Raw genomic sequence first — 23,266 nt, forward strand, 5'->3', positions numbered from 1 at the left:
GTAAAGGAGCCAAGGCTTACCTCCTGCCGGTCTTGTGATTGAGCCCGTGGGTCGTCCGATCCCGGACGAGCCCCCAAAATGTTGGGCCAGCCTTTGCCCAAACCAACGTCTGGGTGGGCGACCCTGGGACCCAAGCACCACGCCGACAGATGCAATCAGCAAGAGGATTTTATTGAACGTTTGCGCAAACAGGCCCTCCGCATCAAAAGCTAGCCGAGGACCCCTAGCAACAGTTACAGACCGGTTTTAAAGCCCAAAATTTACATAATTAGCATATCACACGGGTATACAGCTCAGGGACTTTCTTTGCGAAACCTGAGCCTCCGGGGAGGGGCTGTTTTTCTTTCATTCCGCAAGGCGCTTTTCGTTGCTCAAGTCCCAGGAACTTGTGAAAGTGTGAGCAAATGTTGGATTGCCCAAGTCCCAGGAACTTGTGAAAGTGTGAGCAAAAGTTGGATTGCCCAAGTCCCAGGAACTTGTGAAATGTGAGCAAATGTTGGATTGCCCAAGTCCCAGGAACTTGTGAAAGTGAGCAAATATTGGATTGACGTTTACGGGGGGGGAGGGGGTTTCATGACCAACCGAGATAGTGTTCAGTTGAGTTCAGTCGCTCAGTGTGTCCCACTCTCTGCAGCCCCATGAATCACAGCACGCCAGGCCTCCCTGTCCATCACCAACTCCCGGAGTTCACGCAAACTCATGTCCATAGAGTCGGTGATGCCAACCAGCCATCTCATTCTCCGTCGTCCCCTTCTCCTCCCACCCCCAACCTTTCCCAGCATCCGAGTCTTTTCCAATGAGTCAACTCGTCGCATGAGGTGGCCACAGTATTGCAGTTTCAGCTTTAGCTTCAGTCCTTTCAATGAACACACAGGATTGATCTCCTTTAGAATAGGGCAGGCCCAGGGGGAAAAAAGCATATAAAAAAGAGGAGCCAAAGGTAGCTCGCTCGCTCTCTCCCACGCGCTGGGGCACTCTTCTCTTTGCGTCTTTGGGTCGACGTGCCCTCACGCCTTGAAGATGGATTTCCTGCTACCTTGTAAATAAAATAGAGCTGTAACACTGAGATGTAACACTGATTTGTCTAAGAGCTATAACATGGTCCATTCGAGACCTAAGAGCTATAACACGGTCTGTCCAAGACCCGAGAGCTGTGACACGCCAAGGGGGCTTTAATGTCTGTCCCTCCAAATCTTGGTTGTGATGAGACAAAGAACCGAGGAACATACACTTGCCTGACAATAGCATATTAAAAAGCAGAGATATTACTTTGTCAACAAGGTCCGTCTAGTCAAGGCTATGGTTTTTCCTGTGGTCATGTATGGATGTGAGAGTTGGACTGTGAAGAAAGCTGATCACCGAAGAATTGATGCCTCTGAACTGTGGTGTTGGAGAATACTCTTGAGAGTCCCTTGGACTGCAAGGAGATCCAACCAGTCCATTCTAAAGGAGATCTGTCCTGGGTGTTCATTGGAAGGACTGATGCTAAAGCTGAAGCTCCAATACTTTGACCACCTCATGCAAAGAGTTGACTCACTGGAAAAGACTCTGATGCTGGAAGGGATTGGAGGCAGGAGGAGAAGGGGACGACAGAGAATGAGAAGGCTGGATGGTATCACCGACTTGATGGAGGTGAGTTTGAGTGAACTCTGGGAGTTGGTGATGGACAGGGAGGCCTGGCATGCTGTGATTCATGGGGTTGCAAGGAGTCAGACACGACTGAGCGACTGAACTGAACTGAACTGAGTGACTATATAACATCCAGCTGAAGACTAGCAGCGGGGTACTCTTTCTGCCCCCTTCTGATGTCTATGTCAGAAACTTTCTCTATCTACTTTATAATTTAATAAAACTTTATTACACAAAAGCTCTGAGCGATCAAGCCTTGTCTCTGAACCCGGATTGAGTTCTTCTTCTCCAGAGGCCAAGCTCCCTGTGTCTTTGGGTCATTCCGCAACAACCTTTCACAATTAAAATAAATAAATATTTAAAAATCTGAAAAAAGAGCAATTACTACCATATGATCCAGCAATAACAGCCCTGGGCATATATCCAGAGAAACCTATAATTTGGAAAGATACTTGAATCCCAATGTTCACTGCAGCACTGTGTACAGTAGCTAAGATATGGAAACAACCTAACTGTCCATCACCTGATAAATGGATAAAGAAGATATGGTATATAAACACGATAGAATATTACTCATCCATGAGGAAGAATGAAATAATGCCATTTCAGCACCATGGATGGACCTAGCGATTATCATACTAAATGAAGTAAGCTGTATAGAGAAAAACAACTAGCATCTAATATCACTCATGTGTGGAATCTTTTTTTCAAAAGAAGATACAAATAAACTAATTTATAAAACAGAAAGAGACTCAAACATAGAACAGAAACTTATGATTATCAAAAGGGAAAAGGGGGAGGAGGGACAATTTAGGAAGTTGGAATTCACATATACACACTACCATATATAAAATAGATAAGGAACAAAGATCTAGTGTACAACACAGGGAACTGCACTCAATATTCTGTGATAATCTATAAGGGAGTTCAGTTCAGTTCAGTTCAGTCACTCAGTCGTGTCCGACTCTCCGCGACCCCATGAATCACAGCAGGCCAGGCCTCCCTGTCCATCACCAACTCCCGGAGTTCACTCAAACTCATGTCCACAGAGTCGGTGATGTCATCCAGCCATCTCATCCTCGGTCGTCCCCTTCTCCCGCCCCCAACCTTTCCCAGCATCAGAGTCTTTTCCAGTGAGTCAACTCGTCGCATGAGGTGGCCAAAGTACTGCAGTTTCAGCTTTAGCATCAGTCCTTCCAATGAACACCCAGGATCAATCTCCCTTAGAATGGACTGGTTGGATCTCCTTGCGGTACAAGGGACTCTCAAGAGTCTTCCCCAAAACCACAGTTCAAAACCATCAATTTTTCAGCGGTCAGCCTTCTTCACAGTCCAACTCTCACATCCATACATGACCACATGAAAAACCATAGCCTTGACTAGACGGACCTTGGTTGGCAAAGTAATGTCTCTGCTTTTCAATATATTATCAAGGTTGGTCATAACTTTCATTCCAAGGAGTAAGCGTCTTTTAATTTCATGGCTGCAATCAGCATCTGCAGTGATTTTGGAGCCCAAAAAAAATAAACTCTGACACTGTCTCCACTGTTTTTCCATCTATTTCCCATGAAGTGATGGGACCAGATGCCATGATCTTTGTTATCTGAATATTGAGCTTCAAGCCAGTTTTTTCACTCTCCTCTTTCACTTTCATCAAGAGGCTTTTGAGTTCCTCTTCACTTTCTGCCATAAGGGTAGTGTCATCTGCATATCTGAGGTTATTGATATTTCTCCCAGCAATTTTGATTCCAGCTTGTGCTTCTTCCAGCCCAGCGTTCCTCATGATGTACTCTGCATATAAGTTAAATAAGCACGGTGACAATATACAGCCTTGACGAACTCCTTTTCCTATTTGTAACCAGTCTGTTGTTCCATGTACAGTTCTGCCTGTTGCTTCCTGACCTGCATACAGGTTTCTCAAGAGGCAGGTCAGGTGGTCTGGTATTCCCATCTCTTTCAGAATGTTCCACAGTTTACTGTGATCGACACAGTCAAAGGCTTTGGCATAGTCAATGAAGCAGAAATAGATGTTTTCATGAAACTCTCTTGTTTTCTCCATGATCCAGCAGATGTTGGCAATTTGATCTCTGGTACCTCTACCTTTTCAAAAACCTGCTTGAACATCTGGGAGTTTACAGTTCACATATTGCTGAAGCCTGGCTTGGAGAATTTTGAGCATGACTTTACTAGCGTGTGAGATGAGTGCAATTGTGCGGTAGTTTGAGCATTCTTTGGCATTGCCTTTCTTTGGGATTGGAATGAAGACTGACCTTTTCCAGTCCTGTGGCCACTGCTGAGTTTTCCAAATTTGCTGGCATCTTGAGTGCAGTATTTTCACAGCATCATCTTTCAACATTTGAAATAGCTCAACTGGAATTCCATCACCACCACTAGCTTTGTTCGTAGTGATGCTTTCTAAGGCCCACTTGACTTCACATTCCAAGATGTCTGGCTCTAGGTCAGTGATCACGTTATCGTGACTATCTTGGTCATGAAGATCTTTTTCATACAGTTCTTCTGTATATTCTTGCCACCTGTTCTAAATATCTTCTGCTTCTGTTAAGTCCCTACCATTTTTCTCCTTTATCGAGCCCATCTTTGCATGAAATGTTCCCTTGGAATCTCTAATTTTCTTGAAGAGATCTCTTGTTTTTCCTATTCTGCTGTTTTCCTCTATTTCTTTGCATTGATCACTGAGGAAGTCTTTCTTATCTCTCCTTGCTATTCTTTGGAACTCTGCATTCAGATGCTTATATTTTTCCTTTTCTCCTTTGCTTTTCGCTTCTCTTCTTTTCACAGCTATTTGTAAGGCCTCTTCAGACAGCCATTTTGCTTTTTTGCATTTCTTTTCCATGGGGATGGTCCTGGTCCCGGTCTCGTGTACAATGTCACGAACCTCCATCCAGAGTTCATCAGGCACTCTATCAATCAGATCTAGTCCCTTAAATCTGTTTCTCACTTCCACTGTATAATCATACGGGATTTGATTTAGGTCATACCTGAATGGTCTAGTGGTTTTCCCTACTTTCTTCAATTTAAGTCTGAATTTGGCAATAAGAAGTTCAGGATCTGAGCCACAGTCAGCTCCTGGTCTTGTTTTTGCTAACTGTATACAATTTCTCCATCTTTGGCTGCAAAGAATATAATCAATCTGATTTCGATGTTAAAAAGAAAAAAGAAATACATATATATACAAGCCAGGCTTCAGCAATATATGAACCGTGAACTTCCAGATGTTCAAGCAGGTTTTAGAAAAGGCAGATGAACCAAAGATCAAATTGCCAACATCCGCTGGATCATGGAGAAAGAAAGAGAGTTCCAGAAAAACATCTATTTCTGCTTCATTGACTATGCCAAAGCTTTTGACTGTGTCGATCACAATAAACTGTGGAACATTCTGAAAGAGATGGGAATACCAGACCACCTGACCTGCCCCTTGAGAAACCTGTATGCAGCTCAGGAAGCAACAGTCAGAACTGGACATGGAACAACAGACTGGTTCCAAATAGGAAAAGGTGTACGTCAAGGTTGTATATTGTCACCTTGCTTATTTAACTTATATGCAGAGTACATCATGAGGAACGCTGGGCTGGAAGAAGCACAAGCTGGAATCAAGATTGCTGGGAGAAATATCAATAACCTCAGATATGCAGATGACACTACCCTTATGGCAGAAAGTGAAGAGGAACTCAAAAGCCTCTTGATGAAAGTGAAAGAGGAGAGTGAAAAGGTTGGCTTGAAGCTCAACATTCAGAAAACAAAGATCATGGCATCTGGTCCCATCACTTCATGGGAAATAGATGGAAAAACAGAGGAAACAGTGTCAGACTTTGTTTTTTTAGGCTCCAAAATCACTGCAGATGCTGATTGCAGCCATGAAATTAAAAGACGCTTGCTCCTTGGAAGGAAAGTTATGACCAGTTGATAGTATATTAAAAAGCAGAGACATTACTTTGCCAACCAAGGTCCGTCTAGTCAAGGCAATGGTTTTTCCTGTGGTCATGTATGGATGTGAGAGTTGGACTGTGAAGAAGGCTGATCGCCGAAGAATCGATGCTTTTGAACTGTGGTGTTGGAGAAGACTCTTGAGAGTCCCTTACACTGCAAGGAGATCCAACCAGTCCATTCTAAAGGAGATCAATCCTGGATGTTCATTGGAGGGACTGATGCTAAAGCTGAAGCTGCAATACTTTGGCCACCTCATGCGACGAGTTGACTCACTGGAAAAGACTCTGATGCTGGGAAAGGTTGGGGGCGGGAGGAGAAGGGCACGACGGAGAATGAGATGGCTGGATGGCATCACCGACTCTGTGGACATGAGTTTGAGTGTACTCCGGGAGTTGGTGATGGACAGGGAGGCCTGGCGTGCTGTGATTCATGGGGTCGCGGAGAGTCGGACACGACTGAGCGACTGAACTGAACTGAACTGAACTGAAGTCTTGTTCATGGATTGTTTCTACATTTGAGCCCATGGTGCAAATATCTTAGACAAATAAAAGATGCCTGGAAAACCTTTACCCTTTATACACTAAAGGATCAGAAGTGGCATATTATTTATTTATTTATTTAGGCTGTGCTGTGTCTTGGGTGTTGTATGAGGGCTTTCACCAGTTGCAGTGAGCGTGGGTTCTTCAGTGCAGTGGCTTCCCTTGCAGAGCACAGGCTCTAGGCACACAGGCTCAGTAGTTGAGGTGCATGGGCTTAGTTGCCCTGTGGCATGTGGGATCTTTCTGACCCAGGAATCGAACTGGAGTCTCCTGCATTGCCAATCGGATTCTTTCACACCCTGGCACCATGGAAGCCCCAAATATACACTACTATATATAAAATAGGTACCTACTAAGGAGCTAGTTACTCAGTCATGTCCAACTTTGAGACCCCATGGACTATACAGTTCATGGAATACTCCAGGGCAGACTACTACAGTGGGTAACCTTTCCCTTCTCCAGGGGATCTTCCCAACCCAGGGATCGAACCCAGGTCTCCCGCATTGCAGGCAGATTCTTTACCAGGTGAACCACAAGGGAAGCCCGAATAGCAAACCATTCAATATTACAGTAATTCAAGACTACGCCCCAAACAGTAACGGTGAAAAAGCCGAAGGTGAACTGTTCTATGAAGACCTACAAGACCTTTTAGAACTAACACCAAAAAAGATGTCCTTTTCATTATAGGGGACTGGAATGCAAAAGTAGGAAGTCAAAAAACACCTGGAGTAACAGGCAAATTTGGCCTTGGAGCATGGAATGAAGCAGGGCAAAGGCTAATAGAGTTTTGTCAAGAGAATGCACTGGTCATAGCAAACACCCTCTTCCAACAACACAAGAGAAGACTCTCCGCATGGACATCACCAGATGGTCAACACCGAAATCAGATTGATTATACTCTTTGCAACCAAAGATGGAAAACTCTATACAGTCAGCAAAAACAAGACCAGGAGCTGACTATGGCTCAGATCCTGAACTCCTTATTGCCAAATTCAGACTTCAATTGAAGAAAGTAGGGAAAACCACTAGACCATTCAGGTATGATCTAAATCAAATCTCCTATGATTATACAGTGGAAGTGAGAAATAGATTTAAGGGACTAGATCTGATAGAGAGAGTGCCTGATGAACTATGGATGGAGGATCATGACATTGTACAGGAGACAGGGACCATGGAAAAGAAATGGAAAAAGCAAAATAGCTGTCTGAGGAGGCGTCAAAAATAGCTGTGAAAAGAATTGAAGCAAAAAGGAAAGATATAAGCATCGGAATGCAGAGTTCCAAAGAATAGCAAGGAGAGATAAGAAAGCCTGCCTCAGCGATCAATGCAAAGAAATAGAGGAAAACAACAGTATAGGAAAGACAAGAGATTTCTTCAAGAAAATTAGAGAAACCAAGGGAACATTTCATGCAAAGATGGATTCGATAAAGGACAGAAATGGTATGGACCTAACAGAGCAGAAGATATTAAGAGGTGGCAAGAATACACAGAAGAACTGTACAAAAAATATCTTCATGATCAAGATAATCACGAAAGTGTGATCACTGACCTAGAGCCTGATCTTTGAATGTGAAGTCAAGTGGGCCTTAGAAAGCATCACTAGGAACAAAGCTAGTGGAGGTGATGGAATTCCAGTGGAGTTATCTCAAATCCTGAAAGATGATGCTGTGAAAGTGATGCACTCAATATGCCAGCAAATTTGGAAAACTCAGCAGTGGCCACAGGACTAGAAAAGGTAAATCTTCATCAATATCCCAAAGAAAGGCAATGCCAAAGAATGCTCAAAATACCGCACAATTGCACTAATCTCACACGCTAGGAAAGTCACGCTCAAAATTCTCCAAGCCAGGCTTCAGCAATATGTGAACTGTGAACTTTCAGTTGTTCAAGCTGGTTTTAGAAAAGGCAAAGGAACCAGAGATCAAATTGCCAACATCTGCTGGATCATGGAGAAAGCAAGAGAGTTCCAGAAAAACATCTATTTCTGCTTCATTGACTATGCCAAGGCCTTTGACTGGGTGGATCACAACAAACTGTGGAAAATTCTGAAAGAGATGGGGATACCAGACCACCTGACCTGCCTCTTGAGAAACCTGTGTGCAGGTCAGGAAGCAACAGTTAGAACTGGACATGGAACAACGGACTGGTTTCCAATAGGAAAAGGAGTATGTCAAGACTGTGTATTGTCACCCTGCTTATTTAACTTATATGCAGAGTACATCATGAGGAACGCTGGGCTAGAAGAAGCACAAGCTGGAATCAAGATTGCCGGGAGAAATATCAATCACCTCAGATATGCAGATGACACCACCCCTATGGCAGAAAGTGAAGAGGAACTCAAAGACCTCTTGATGAAAGTGAAAGGGGAGAGTGAAAAGTTTGGCTTGAAGCTCAACATTCAGAAAACTAAGATCATGGCATCTGGTCCCATCACTTCATGGAAATAGATGGGGAAACAGTGGAACCAGTGTCAGACTTTATTTTTTTTGTCTGCAAAATCACTGCAGATGGTGATTGCAGCCATGAAATTAAAAGACGCTTACTCCTTGGAAGGAAAGTTTCGACCAACCTAGATAGCATATTAAAAAGCAGAGACATTACTTTGCCAACCAAGGTCTGTCTAGTCAAGGCTATGGTTTTCCAGTGGTCGTGTATGGATGTGAGAGTTGGACTGTGAAGAAAGCTGATTGCTGAAGAATTGATGCTTTTGAACTGCGCTGCTAGAGAAGACTCTTGAGAGTCCCTTGGACTGCAAGGAGATCCAACCAGTCCATTCTAAGGGAGATCAATCCTGGGTGTTCATTGGAAGGATAGATGCTAAAGCCGAAGCTCCAATACTTTGGCCACCTCATGCGAAGAGTTGACTCACTCGAAAAGACTCTGATTATAGGAGGGATTGGGGGCAGGAAGAGAAGGGGATGACAGAGAATGAGATGGCTGGATGGCATCACCGACTCGATGAAGGTGAGTTTGAGTGAACTCTAGGAGTTGGAGATGGACAGGGAGGCCTGGCGTGCTGTGATTCATGGGATCGCAAATAGTGGGCACGACTGAGTAAGTGAACTGAACTGAACTGAAGGACCTAGTGGAGACTTCCCAGATGGTCCCGTGGTTAAGACTAAGCCCTTTCTAGGCAGGGAGAAGGGGCTCAGCCCCTGTGAACCAAGTCCACATGCCCTGAGGCCTGGTTTACAACAAAAAAGTAGGGACTTACCGTATAGCACAGCGAACTCTACTCAAAACTCTGCAATGGCCTACGTGAGAAAGGATCTAAAAAGAGTAGATATACACACATATGTATAACTGATTCACTTTTTTATATACCCAGAAGCAACACAACAGTATAAATCAACTATACCTTGATAATATTTTAAAAACACAAAATTTACATTTTTCTGATAAGATTAGGGGATACTGAGTTCTTCATGTATAGAAAGCAGAGACTGGATACAATGGAGTCACGGCTCATGAGCAGAGAGGGGCTAATAAAGGGAAAACACACAGAAATCAGGCCAGTTATATACACCAACCACCCACTGGGATTATGAAAAAGAGCAAGAGTAATGTTAAAGATGCAGGACAGGGTGTGGAAACACATGAAGGTGCTCGCCAAGAGCAGGATGCTTTGGGTGGCTCTGGACTCAGCGGAGGGCCTGGGAGACACAGTAGCCTTGTGAATATACTGGACTCGCCGACTGTGTCTGTACAGGGTGAGAATCATGGAGACACTGGTCCAGAAGATGAGCACAGATAATGACATTTCAGGGAACACTATCAAAGCTGCATATAATGAGCCTGAGATTTTCTCAAGATCTGCGGCAGTACAGTACCCTGAATCTCTTGTATTTGTCATGTTTGTGCTACGCCTTTTGCGAGAAACATATATTGCATACAGAGGGAAAATGAGAACTACAAGCATGCACTGGATCCAGCAGAAGGCAATGGAGAAGGCAATGTACTTTGGGGATTTGACTTTAAGTTTCTTCCAACAGGAGTTCATGGGGCTGATCGTGACGGTCTGAAACACACTCAAGAGGCAGGTGGTGCTGATGGACATAGTCCTGCCCACTCTCTCAACATACAAGATAAGTCTGCAGGCAAAATCACTGTCAAAATATTTGAACCTCAAAGTTGTAATTGTCTGAGGGACTCCTTTCGAGAGAATGACCAAAATGTTGGCTATAGTCAAGTGCTTGCAAATCAAATCTGTGACCCTCAACCCACACTGAGTGTGGTAAAGAAAAAGGTAACGGTACAGAAGGGAGAAATTGCCCCAGAGTCCAAGCACAGTCTGTAACAAGAAGGTTATTCCAATGGCCAGTTGGCTGGAGTCTGTTGTGTCATTCAAGAGACTCCACTTTACATGATGGCAACAGTGACTATTCACAGCAGAGTGGCTCAGAGAAATTTGTGACATCGAGAGACGACTTTCCTTGTGAGCTTTTGTGAACTTGCCAAGGCTTCATGAGAGGGGAAATGATGATGAGAGAATCAGTTTATTTTACGAAGAAGTCAGCAGGAAGGATGAAGTGGTGGTGACCTGAAGAAGCAATGACAACTGAGAGTAAATGGAAAGATAGAATAAAACCAGCTTTTAAGGAGAAGATTACTGGAGGGAAAAAACCTCCATGACTGCCCTCATCAGCAAACAGGTCAACTCTAAATGCATTCTCTTCTAAATTTTAAAGAAGATAATGTATTATTGTAGGGACATCCCTGATGGCTCAGTTGGTAAAGAATCTCCATGCAATGCAGGAGACTCCAGTTCCATTCGTGGGTCAGGAAGATGCACTAGAGAAGGGATAGTCTTAGAACACCCACTTCAGAATTCTTGGGCTTCTCGTGTGGCTCAGCTGGTATTTAAAGAAGATAATGTATTATTTTAGAAAAAAGACAGGAGTTACTCTAGGGTCTTACAATTTAAAATATACGTTAAAGGTACTTCCCTGGTTGTCTTACAGTTAAGAAACTGCCCTGCAATGTAGGGGATGCAGGTTTGATCCCTGGTTGGGCAACTAAGACCCTATATGCCACGGGGTTTCTAAGCCTGGGATTTGTGACTAGAGAGTCTGTGCACCACAACAAAAGATCCTGCATGATACAACAAAGTTACCACATGATGCAATCAAGACCCATAGCAGCTAAATATGTAAATATTTGAAATGTATATGTATGCTAAACAGAATATATGAAACATACGGTGAAGTAACTTTTGCACACATGAAAATGAAGTCTGGTTCTCATCAATATACACACACAGACACAGATACAACTTAAAGTCACACAAGCGTGTCCTAAAAACCACAAGGTAGAATAAACAGTGGACAGAGTCCTCAAAGAGAATCCTCGAGAAAGAATTTATTCAACAGATAAGACATGTGGAAAAATATTCCACATTCTTGGCAATCAGGTCAATTAAAATATAACCACTGCCTGTATGTCATTGAATACCATCAAGAAATCTGAAACAGAAATGACAAAAATGCCAAGTTTTGGCATAGCTGTGGATGAACCAAGAATGTCATACACTGATGGGTGCGTGTTCAAATTGGTACACACATTTTGGAAAACTGTGGGATCTCCTTAGCAGATCAGATGTAATTCTGTTTCAAGAAATCCACTTCTATGAAGATATTCAACAACATTTTGTACAAAAATCACCCAAAGATTAATTATATCAACAGAATTTATATGAGAACCCTAATCTTTGCTTGTAATAGCCCCTAACTCTTAATACCCACCTACCCATTAACAGCTGAATGAGCAGTTAATCCTTTGATAGGCACGCAATGAAGTCCTAGACAGCAATGATAATGAAAAATCAACAATAATATAAAACATTAAGAGAAATGCACAAAGATGTAAAGGAATGGAGAACAGAAGTCCAAATGAAAGATGCTGTATGATAGCTTTCATGTGAAGGCCAAGACAGGAAAAGTGATCTAATATTAAATGTCATAATAGTTGTAAATGTGTGCCCAATAATCTAGGCCCACAAATACACCCAACAAAGCTATAGTCTTGGAAACAGTGAGTTAGAAGGGGCAAAATAGTTTCACGAAAACTGAGAACATTCTGTTTCTCGATCTAGTTGTGGTCTCCAGAGGTGCAATCATTCCTGAAATTTCACTGAGATATTATGCACTTATAACCAGGGAACATGTCTCTAATTAAAAAACAAACAAGCAAACATGTATTTTCAATAAATGTGGAAGGGGCTTGGGAAAAGCTGTTTCAGTGAGAGTGTCTCATCTGCTGCCAGCGTCTTCCAAGAAGGGGAGCTTTAAGCCCCGATCATAACTCCAACAATGAAACATCAGAAAAGAGTAACCCTGCTGCATACACTGAATCGCTGATTTTGTCATAAGATTCTGCACAGCAGTATCCTCAGTCTCTGTGCTTTGTGTTGATTTGTAGCTCCATTTGGCATCATATCCATGGGGAAAATAACGTTTACACAGAGATATAACTTGTGACCACACAATCGTCTCCTAAGACCAGTAAAATAATGAACAGTAGACATACTTTTCATATAGAAACTTTGAGAAAGAAGTCACTTAGTCTCCAGTCGTGCAAAGTGAAGACCCTGATATGTTTGGGAGTTTTTTCTTTTTGTTAAATCATTTTCTATATTTCATCTTATTATTTATTTGCTTGCACCAGGCCTTAGTTAATGGCATGCAACTCTTAGTTATGGCATGTAAACTCTCAGATATGGCATTTGGCTTCTAGTTCCCTGACCAGGGATTTAACCTGGACACCTTGCATTGAGAGCACAGTCTTAACCTCTCGACCACAGGGAAGTCCCCTCCTTGGGAGCTTTTTCTTTAAGTTCCCCCCATCTGGATTTCTTGGGGCTGACCTTGATGGCTGGAGACACTTAAGGGGCAAGGGGTGCCAATGGACCCACACTGCCAGTTCTGGGGGCAGAGAGAACACATTTGCGTGGCTAAATCACTGAAGGCAAGATTCAGTTAAAGCCTGCCGTTGTCACGGAGATGCCTTTAAAGGAAATGACCATAAGGCAAGTGCAGTCCGTGCCTGAAGGCCAAATCTGTGAACTTCAACCCAGATTTGCTGTCGTAGCGGAAGAGATGAAGGTGAGAGAGGAAGCATCCAGGATTCCAGCTAAAGTCTAAGAGGAGCACAACATTCTTGTTGCCAACTCCCTGGAAGCCATTCTGCCAGGTGTTTGATGTTCATACTGCAAGGGGTGGGTACTGGCACTAATTTATGGCAAAGATAAGGATATTCTAGGTACAGAGAGGTCAAGGGACCTGTCTCAATTCACATGCTGATTACAGGCTGAGTGGTGGTAAGAAGCTGGTAGGCTGAGTCCAAGACAGTGTCCTAACCACTGTGACTCACCAAGCAAACACATCAGCTGTGCTTTTGAATAATCCATTGTGAAATTTAGTTTTGGTTTATATCATATAGTTTATCAGTTCAGTTTAGTCATCCAGTTGTGTCCGACTGTTTGTGACCCCCGGGACGGCAGCACACCAGGCCTCCCTGTCCAACACCAGGTCCTGGATCTTCCTCAAACTCATGTCCATTGAGTTGGTGATGCCATCCCACCATCTCATCCTCTGTCGTCCTCTTCTACTCCTGCCTTCAATCTTTCCCAGCATCAGGGTCTTTTCCAGTGAGTCAGTTCTTTGCATCAGGTGGCCAGAGCATTGGAGTTTATTCCATACTGTTTATATATTCAATTTTTTGTAGAAAGTTTCCATATCTGCATAAGTATTTATTCTGTAGGTCAATAACATATCAAAAAGATTCCCTGGATTCAGAAATGGAAACCCACTCCAATATTCTTGCCTGGGAAATCCTATGAACAGAGGAGCCTGATGAGCTATACTCCATGGGGTCACACAATGAGGCACTCACACACACACACACACACACACACAGAATCCCACAGGAAAGTACCTCCTGTCCATATTGGATTTAATGAACACAAGATTTCCTCACTATAAGGTTTGAAACCAAAAGATGCATTCCTACCATGCCAGGCACAAATTAGCTATGGAATCTATCAAAAAAATTATTGGACAATATTACTTTGTTTAATAAACTATGAACCATGAACTACTACTATATGATAAACGAGTGGAGGATAGAAATGAAATAAATTTTTTTATTTAAATCCTTCAGTTCCTTTCAGTTCAGTCGCTCAGTCATGTCCGACTCCTTGCGACCCCATGAATCACAGCATGCCAGGCCTCCCTGTCCATCACCAACTCCCTGAGTTCACGCAAATTTATGTCCATCGAGCCGGTGATGCCATCCAGACATCTCATTCTCTGTCGTCCCCGTCTCCTCCCGCCCCCAATCACTCCCAGCATCAGAGTCTTTTCCAGTGAGTCAACTCATCACATGATATGGCCAAGGTATTGGAGTCTCAGCTTCAGTATCAGTCCCTCCAATGAACACTCGGGATTGATCTCTAGAATGGACTGGTTGGATCTCCCTGCAGTCCAAGGGACTCTCAAGAGTCTTCTCTAGCACCACAGTTCAAAAGCATCAATTCTTAGGAAATCAGCGTTCTTCACAGTCAAACTCTCACATCCATACATGACCACAGGAAAAACCATAGCCTTGACTAGATGGACCTTGGTTGGCAAAGTAATGTCTCTGCTTTTTAATATGCTATCCAGGTTGGTCATAACTTTCCTTCCAAGGAGTAAGCGTGTTTTAATTTCATGGCTGCAATCAGCATCTGCAGTGATTTTGGAGCCTAAAAAAATAAAGTCTGACACTGTTTCGACTGTTTCCCCATCTATTTCCCATGAAGTGATGGGACCAGATGCCATGATCTTTGTTTTCTGAATGTTGAGCTTCAAGCCAACTTTTTCACTCTCCTCTTTCACTTTCATCAAGAGGCTTCTTAGTACTTCTTCACTTTCTGCCATAAGGGTGGTATCATCTGCATATCGGAGGTTATTGGTATTTCTCCCAGCAATCTTGACTCCTGCTTGTGCTTCTTCCAGCCCAGCGTTCCTCATGATGTACTCTGCATATACGTTAAATAAGCAGGGTGACAATATACAACCTTGACGTACACCTTTTCCTATTTGGAACCAGTCTGTTGCTCCATGTCCAGTCTGTTGCTGCCTGACCTGCATACAGGTTTCTCAAGAGGCAGGTCAGGTGGTCTGGTAATTCCCATCTCTTTCAGAATTTTCCACAGTTTATTATGATCCACACAGTCCAAGGCTTTGGCATAGTCAATGAAGCAGAAAGAGATGTTTTTCTGGAACTCTCTTGCTTTCTCCATGATCCAGCAGATGTTGGCAATTTGATCTCTGGTTCCTCTGCCTTTTCTAAAACCTGCTTGAACATCTGGAAGTTCACGTATTGCTGAAACCTGGCTTGGAGAATTTTGAGCATGACTTTCCTAGCGTGTGAGATGAGTGCAATTGTGCGGTAGTTTGAGCATCCCTTGGCATTGCCTTTCTTTGGGATTGGAATGAAGACTGACCTTTTCCAGTCCTGTGGCCACTGCTGAGTTTTCCAATTTTGCTGGCATCTTGAGTGCAGCACTGTCACAGCATCATCTTTCTGGATTTGAAATAGCTCCACTGGAATTCCATCACCTCCACTAGCTTTGTTCGTAGTGATCTTTTTAAAATCGAGGTTAAGTGAGACTACAATATAACAAGATTTGTGAAGAATATTAACATACTTGACACATGTAAAGTACAAGCTGGAGAATATTGACTCTTGTGTGTGGCAAAAGTGAAACCATAAAGAAATGAATGTGTGCTTGGAATTGGTGTTAGAATATTATGAGATTAGACAATATAGGAGAAGATACATTTGGTCCTGACAACTCTATTCCAAACCTCACCATTGTAAAGCTGCCTTTTCTTTAAAAGCTGCTTTTTTATCTTGAAGAGGGATAGCAAACTCACCATCGTCATCAGACCCCAAATGTTTGAGAAAAGACACCATTGCTATGTCCAGTAAGCACGTTATATGCCTAGCGATCGATATATCTATAAAAAATCATTTCTGTTCTTCAAACAAATTCATATTCATGCTTTCTGTAGAGGATTAGAAAATCGTTACTTTTCTATCCCAGTCTTTATGGAAAGCATAGAGGCAGCATGATAACACTTCTAATACAAATTTAAAATTAATCTCGAATTTCTGAAAGGTAACATTACAACAGATTGATGTTAAAAAGACAACCCTTAAGCTCCTTGAAGATGATCTTTGGGCACTTCCCTGGTGGTCCAGTGGCTAAGACTCTGTCCTCCCAATGCAGGGAGCCTGGGTGTTTCTCCTGGTTAGGAAAATAAATCCCAAATGCGGCAACAAACAGTTCACATGCTGCAACTAAGATACATACTTTTAAAAATGGTTCCTCATCCCAGAGAGAGGTGGGAGCGGGGTTCAAGATGGGGAACTCATGTACACCCGGGGTGATTCATGTCAAAATATGGCAAAACCAATACAATATTGTAATTAGCCTCCAATTAAAATTTAAAAAATAAAATTTTTTAAAGTTAAACAGGAAGATTTTCACTGAAAAAAAAAAAAAGATTCCTCATCATTCTCACAGGGATTGTTCCTGTGAGTCCTCCACAGTAAGAGTTTCACAAAATAGCCTTAGGAACCGTCAAATTTGGTGTTACCTGATGCTGGGAAAGAGGGAAGGCAGGAGAAAAAGGGGAGGACAGAGGATGAGATGGGTGGATGGCATCAACGACTCGATGGACATGAGTCTCAGCAAACTCTGGGAGACAGTGTAGGAAAGGAAAGCCTGGCAGGCTCCAGTCCATGGGGTTGCAAAGAGTCGGACACAATGAGCGACTGAAAAACAAAGACCTTGATCTTGCTTTACCTGAACTCTCTCCTAAGGAATCGTTCCGCTTTCCTGACCTGCTTTGCCACTGGATTTGTTCCCATTCTACCCGCCGCCCCCCGGAATGATGCCTTTTCCAAACACGAACACTTACTCAGACCTCCTTCCTTACAGACTCTGCCTCTCAGACTGAAATACAAAGTACTCGACCCCTTCTCACTCCTCCTCATGAGAAGGATGCTGGGCTCAGGGTGAAGGTCATGGCAGCCAGGACATGAGTGGGAGGGAGGCAGTCAGACCCTGAGATATAAGTTTAGGAGCTGTGATCTCATCCTCCTTCAGATCTGCAATTATCATGTCACTTGAAGTGGCAATGACAGGGCCAGCTTGAGACGCTAATGATCTTTCTGAAAAACTTTCTTTGAGTTGCTAATTACTCTCCTGCGAATATCTCCAAAGAGACCACTGATGTGTTTGAGAGAAGCTCATAATTTTTCATGATGAAGGTTATTTTGAAATGATTAGGATTTCTACACAACTCTGAAATCTGTTGCCTTTGTAAACACTCTGTTTGATCTTAGGGATTCCCCCACAACCACACCCAACCCACTTACAAAGTCAATTGTGAGTCTACCAGGGTTTGTTCTGGAAACAAACAAAAAACACCCAATTGAACTTGAGCATGATGTAAGAAATTTGTGTGTGTGTGTGTGTTCATTTATTCATTGACTTGGCTGTGCTGGGGCTTAGTTGTGGCATGGGCACGATTATTTGGAGCATGTGGGATCTAGTTCCCTGATCATTGATCAAACTTGCACATCCCCTGCAATAGGGGCTTGGAGTCTTAGCCATCAGACCACCAGGGAAGTCCTGTACAGGACCTTCTTTCTTGTACTCAAAACGGCTCTAAATTTTATCTTTCCTGCGTCTCTGATCCTACACTGGACTAGGCAGTTGTAGATCCTGGGTGAAGACTTAGGTTGTCCTTAGCGCTACAGGAACAGAAAGGATAGTGAAGGAATATCTTTGGGTCTTGGAGGTGGCTATTCAGTGTTGGCTGGAGCACTCACCTGTCTATGCAGCACTCTCATGGCCTTTGCTCTTGGTACACGAAGGCTTCCAGTCACTGAGACATCCACCATGGCTCCCTTTGGGCCCGGAGCAAAATCCTTGAGTTGACCTTTCTCCATAATTTAGGACTCATGCCTCAACTCCATTTTCTCCCCTGGAAATAGGCTGATGATTGCCTTCAGTTCAGTCGCTCAGTCATGTCTGACTCTTTGCGACCCATGGACTTCTGCAAACCAGGCTTCCCTGTCCATTACCAGCTTCCAGAGCTTGGTGAAACTCATGTCCATCAAGTTGGTGATGCCATCCAACCATCTCATCCTCTGTCGTCCCCTTCTCCGCCCACCTTCAATCTTTACCAACATCAAGGTCTTTTCCAATGAGTCAGTTCTTAGCATCAGGTGGCCAAAGTATGGGAGCTTCAGCTTCAGCATCAGTCCTTCAAATGAATATACAGGACTGATTTCCTATAGGATGGACTGATTTGATCTCCTTGTAGTCCAAGGGACCCTCAAGAGTCTTCTCCAACACCACAATTCAAAAGCATCAATTCTTTGGCACTCAGCTTTCTTGATGGTCCAAGTCTCACATCCATACATGACTACTGGAAACACCATAGCTTTGAGTAGATCGACCTTTGGCAGCAAAGTGTTTCTGCTTTTTAATATGCGGTCCTGGTTGGTTATAGCTTTACTTCCAAGGAGCAAGTGTCTTTGAATTTCATGGCTGCAGTCACCATCTGCAGTGATTTTGGAGCCCAAGAAAATAAAGTCTCTCACGGTTTCCATTGTTTCCCCTTCTATTTGCCATGAAGTGATGGGAATGGATGCCACGATCTTCGTTTCTTGAATGTTTAGTTTTAAGCCAGCTTTTCACTCTGCTCTTTCACATTCATCAAGAGGCTCTTCAGTTCCCCTTCACTTTCTGCCATAAGGGTGGTGTCATCTGCGTATCTGAGGTTATTGATATCTCTCCCAGCAATCTTCATTCCAGCTTGTGCTTCATCCAGTCCAACATTTCGCATAATATACTCTGCATGTAAGTTCAATAAGCAGGGTGACAATAGACAGCCTTGACATACTCCTTTCCCAATTTGGAACCAGTCCGGTTTTCCATGTCTGGTTCTCACTGTTGCTTCTTGACCTGCATACAGATTTCCCAGGAGGCAGGTAAGGTGATGTGGCATTCCCATCTCTTGAGGAATTTCCCACACTTTGTTGTGATCCACACAGTCAAAGGCTTTTGCTCCTGAGTTCTGAGTTTCAGTGTCTCTGCCGTGCATGAAGAAATCTCTGGTTTTAAAGGATTTGGAATTAGTCAGAGGCAGACTGTGTCATACCTTTTTGCAAAGGAATTTCTACTCATTTCTTTACTGGGGTTAAACCACTGAAATAAATGCCTGACCCTTTTGGAGGAGCTTGCCATTTAGCTGGCAGAAATGGATGATCCTGCTCACAATTTTTATTGTCTGAATTGGGCAGGAAAATTACCCACTGGAATGGGAGATCCCAGTTCTTCATTCTGTCCTTAATGCTTTCTTGATTTCAATCTTCTAGGGTCATTGCTTCTTTCAGGGGTGAAGCTTTGGGTTCTAGGGATCCAAGGGCACCTGGCTGTCCCTTCTGCCCTCCACACGGTTTTAAGAACCCCTGGGAAGCTACCATATTCTCCCAAGGACAGTCTGAGGATAGGACAATGAGACAGTCATTAAAAGCCAAGTGTTCTGATACAGGGATGCTGTGACAGCAGCTATGAAGTTGGCTCTGGAGCTCTACCTTCAGTTTTACACTCCGCTCACTAGCAAGATGGGTTTTAAGGAATGACACCAGCATGCAGGGTAGAGGAGAGCTTGGCATGCTTACTGGAGCCCTCAGTTGACTTTTCCTTGTGTAAATTTTGGACTGTTTTCTGCTATGTCTCAGGACACTTCCCCTAATATTGTTGAGGAAAAGAGAACTTCTCAGTCTTAACTTTCGTCCTGAACCTGAATTTTCTATAACCAACTACTCTTTGCTGGAGCCCCTAATTTTCCTGTATACCAAAGAAACAGCCCTCTGGGGACTTCCCTGGTGGTCCAGTGGTTAAGGTTCTGCACTCCGAATGCAGGGTTCTAGGTTCGATCCCCTAGTTGGGGAACACGTCCCTACAAGGTGCAGCTACGTGTAGGCCTGTAGCAACTAGTGAAACTGCATGCTGCAACTACAACCTGGCATAGCTAAATAAATAAATGAAAATATTTTAAAAGTGTCCTCTGTCCCAAATATGATGCTACACCCATCTTATGAGATTCTTTTTTTTTAACACAAAGATATCAACAAAAATGTGGAATAAGTTCTTATACCTCCATACTAAGTGAAGTAAGTCAGACAGAGAAAGGCAAATTTATGACATCACTCATATGTGGGATCGAATGAATTATTATTTTTTTAGAATCTAATTTAAGAATGATACAAGTGAACTTATTTTCAAAACAGAAAGACACTCACAGATTTAGATAACAAAATGGTTGTCTAAGTGGGGGGGAAGATTGAGGGGAGGGGATAGAGAATTTGGGATGGACATGTACACACTGCTATATTAAAAATGGATAACCAACATGGACCTACTATTTAGCACAGGGAACTCTGCTCAATGTTATGTGGCAGCATGGATGGGAGGACAGTTTGAGGGAAAATGGATACACATATATGTATGGTTGAGTCCCTTTGCTATCTCCTTAAAGCTATCACAACACTGTTAATCAATGACACTCCAATATAGAATTACATTTTTTTTAAAAAAAGGACTATGACACTCAGGTTACTAGGCATCAGAAAGAGGCAGAGCTCTTTACTCCTCTCCACTCTGCCCGTGTAGGTTCTGTATTCACCAACGATGAAATACCCACACTCATTACTTTGAAAGACATGTGGCTTCCTTATGTACTGTCCACTGACCTTATGCTCATGAGTGAATGAACACCCGACAACTGTGCACAAATAACACCATGGACCTGGAGATTGTCATAGTACGTGAAGTCAGTCAGACAGAGAAAGACAAATATTGATATCACTCACATGTGGAATCTAATTTATTATTACTTTTTGGAATCTAATTAAAGAATGATACAAACGAACTTATAGAAAACAGGAAGAGACTCAGATTTCAGAAACAAATTTATGGTTACCAAAGGAAAAACGTGGGAGGGAGAGATAAACTAGGAGTTTGGGATTAACAGATACACAGTCAGTCAGTCAGTCAGTTAGTTCAGTGCTCAGTCATGTCTGACTCTCCGCGACCCCATGAATCACAGCACGCCAGGCCTCCCTGTCCATCACCAACTCCCGGAGTTCATTCAAACTCATGTCCATCGAGTCAGTGATGCCATCCAGCCATATCATTTTCTGTCGTCCCCGTCTCCTCCCGCCCCCAATCCCTCCTAGCATCAGAGTCTTTTCCAGTGAGTCAACTCATCACATGAGGTGGCCAAAGTATTGGAGTTTCAGCTTTAGCATCAGTCCTTCCAATGAACACCCCCAGTACTATATATAAAATAAATAACCAACAAGGACCTACTGTATAGCATAGGGAATTTTACTCAATATCCTGTAATAAATTAATGGGAAAATGATCTGAAAATGAAAGAATATATGTATAACTGAATCACCTTGCTCTACACCTGAAACTATCACAATGCTATAGATCAACTATACTCCCAAAATATTTAAAGACATACAATTTACATTTTTCTGGTAAGATTAGTGGATAGTGTACTGAGTTCCTCAGCAATGAATGCAGAGACTAGATACAGGGGAGTCACGGCTCATGAGCAGAAAGGGGCTGATAAAGGGAAAACACACAGAAATCAGGCTGGCTGCATTCACCAACCACCAACTGGGATTATGATTAAGAGCAAGAGTAACGTTAAAGATGCAGGACAGGGTGTGGAAACACATGAAGGTGCTCGCCAAGAGCAGGATGCTTTGGGTGGCTCTGGACTCAGCGGAGGGTCTGGGAGACACAGTAGCCTTGTGAATATACTGGACTCGCTGACTGTGTCTGTACAGGGTGAGAATCATGGAGCCACTGGCCCAGAAGATGAGCACAGAAAATGACATTTCAGGGAACGCTATCAAAGCTGCATATAGTGAGCCTGAGATGTTCTCAAGATCTGTGACAACACAGTACCCTGAATCTCTTGTATTTGTCATGTTTGTTCTGTGCCTTTTGTCAGAAACGTATAATGCACACAGAGGAAAAATGAGATGTACAAACAGGCACTGGATCCAGCAGAAGGAAATGGAGAAGGCAATGTTCTTTGGGGCTTTAAGATTCTTCCAACAGGAGTTCATGGGGCTGATCGTGATGGTCTGAAACACACTCAAGAGGCACGTGGTGCCAATGGACATACTCCTGCCCACTCTGTCAACATACAAAATAAGTTTGCAGGCAAAATCAGTAAAAACATGTTTCCACCCCAAAGCTGTAATTGTCTGAGGGACTCCTTTCGAGAGAATGACCAAGGAGTTGGCTATAGTCAGGTGTTTTAGAATCATAACCATGGCTCTCATCCTGCTTTGAGTGTGGTAAAGAAATAGGTAACGGTAAAGAAGGGAGAAATTGCCCAGAATTCCAATCATAATCTGTGATATGAATATTACTCCTAGGGCCAAATCTCTGGGGGTTATGTTTTTTTTTCATTCAATATTTTTAAATGAAAGTGTTCTCCTTCTTTTAAAGGGTTTTTATCTTTATTATTTATTAGGCTGCACCAGATCTTCGATCTTCATTGTGGCATGTGGGATCTAGTACCCTGATCAGGGATTGAACCCAGGCCCCCTGCATTGGGAGCACTAAGTCTTAGCTACTGGAACACCACAGATGTCCCCAAATATTTTCCTTTAAATAGTGACAGTCATTCTTCTGAGTAAAATGTCTCATTGATGTGTTTCGACAGCAAGTGTAGTGTTACTTTTGTGCTCCTATTGGTTGGCCAAGGTTTCATGAGACAGGAAGAGATGGAGAGATAGCTGGTGTATTTCATGGAAAAGTCAGCAGTAAGGATGAAGCAGAGTTAACCTGGAGGAAGCAATGACAAGGGAGAGTAATTGGGAAGAGAGCTTATTACAACATTTCAAGAATAAGCTGAAATTTGCTAGCCAGATTGGAGAAAAGTAACACTTCAATCACTGCCCATATCATCGGATAAATCTATTCTGGATAGATTCCATTTCTAATTTTAAAAATCATGAAATTTTTAGAAAAACAACTTCAAAAGTTTAAATTAAAA

The 23,266-nt window shown here is 42.9% G+C and overlaps 2 protein-coding genes and 1 non-coding gene across 3 annotated transcripts; 1 reads left to right on the forward strand and 2 right to left on the reverse strand.

Annotated features, from left to right (window-relative positions):
- Positions 1-9,501: 9,501 nt before the first annotated feature.
- On the reverse strand, positions 9,502-10,533 carry LOC129548312 (vomeronasal type-1 receptor 4-like). Its single transcript, XM_055414858.2, has one exon. The coding sequence runs from the start codon at positions 10,531-10,533 to the stop codon at positions 9,502-9,504; it is 1,032 nt and encodes a 343-aa protein (XP_055270833.2).
- Positions 10,534-20,060: 9,527 nt separating this feature from the next.
- TRNAR-CCG (transfer RNA arginine (anticodon CCG)) lies at positions 20,061-20,133 on the forward strand. The gene has a single exon. It is a non-coding gene; the product is annotated as a tRNA-Arg (tRNA).
- Positions 20,134-21,758: 1,625 nt separating this feature from the next.
- LOC148774306 (vomeronasal type-1 receptor 4-like) lies at positions 21,759-22,917 on the reverse strand. The gene is made up of 2 exons (XM_088830670.1): positions 22,845-22,917; positions 21,759-22,663 (listed from the first exon to the last, which is right to left on the reverse strand). Exons 1-2 carry the CDS (start codon positions 22,915-22,917, stop codon positions 21,759-21,761), a joined length of 978 nt encoding a protein of 325 aa, XP_088686796.1.
- Between the last annotated feature and the right edge of the window lie 349 nt (positions 22,918-23,266).

Source organism: Moschus berezovskii, chromosome 22 (assembly GCF_049115385.1).
Source record: "Moschus berezovskii isolate FMDL1 chromosome 22, NW_MosBer_1.0, whole genome shotgun sequence".
NCBI classification, from domain to species: Eukaryota; Metazoa; Chordata; class Mammalia; order Artiodactyla; family Moschidae; genus Moschus; species Moschus berezovskii.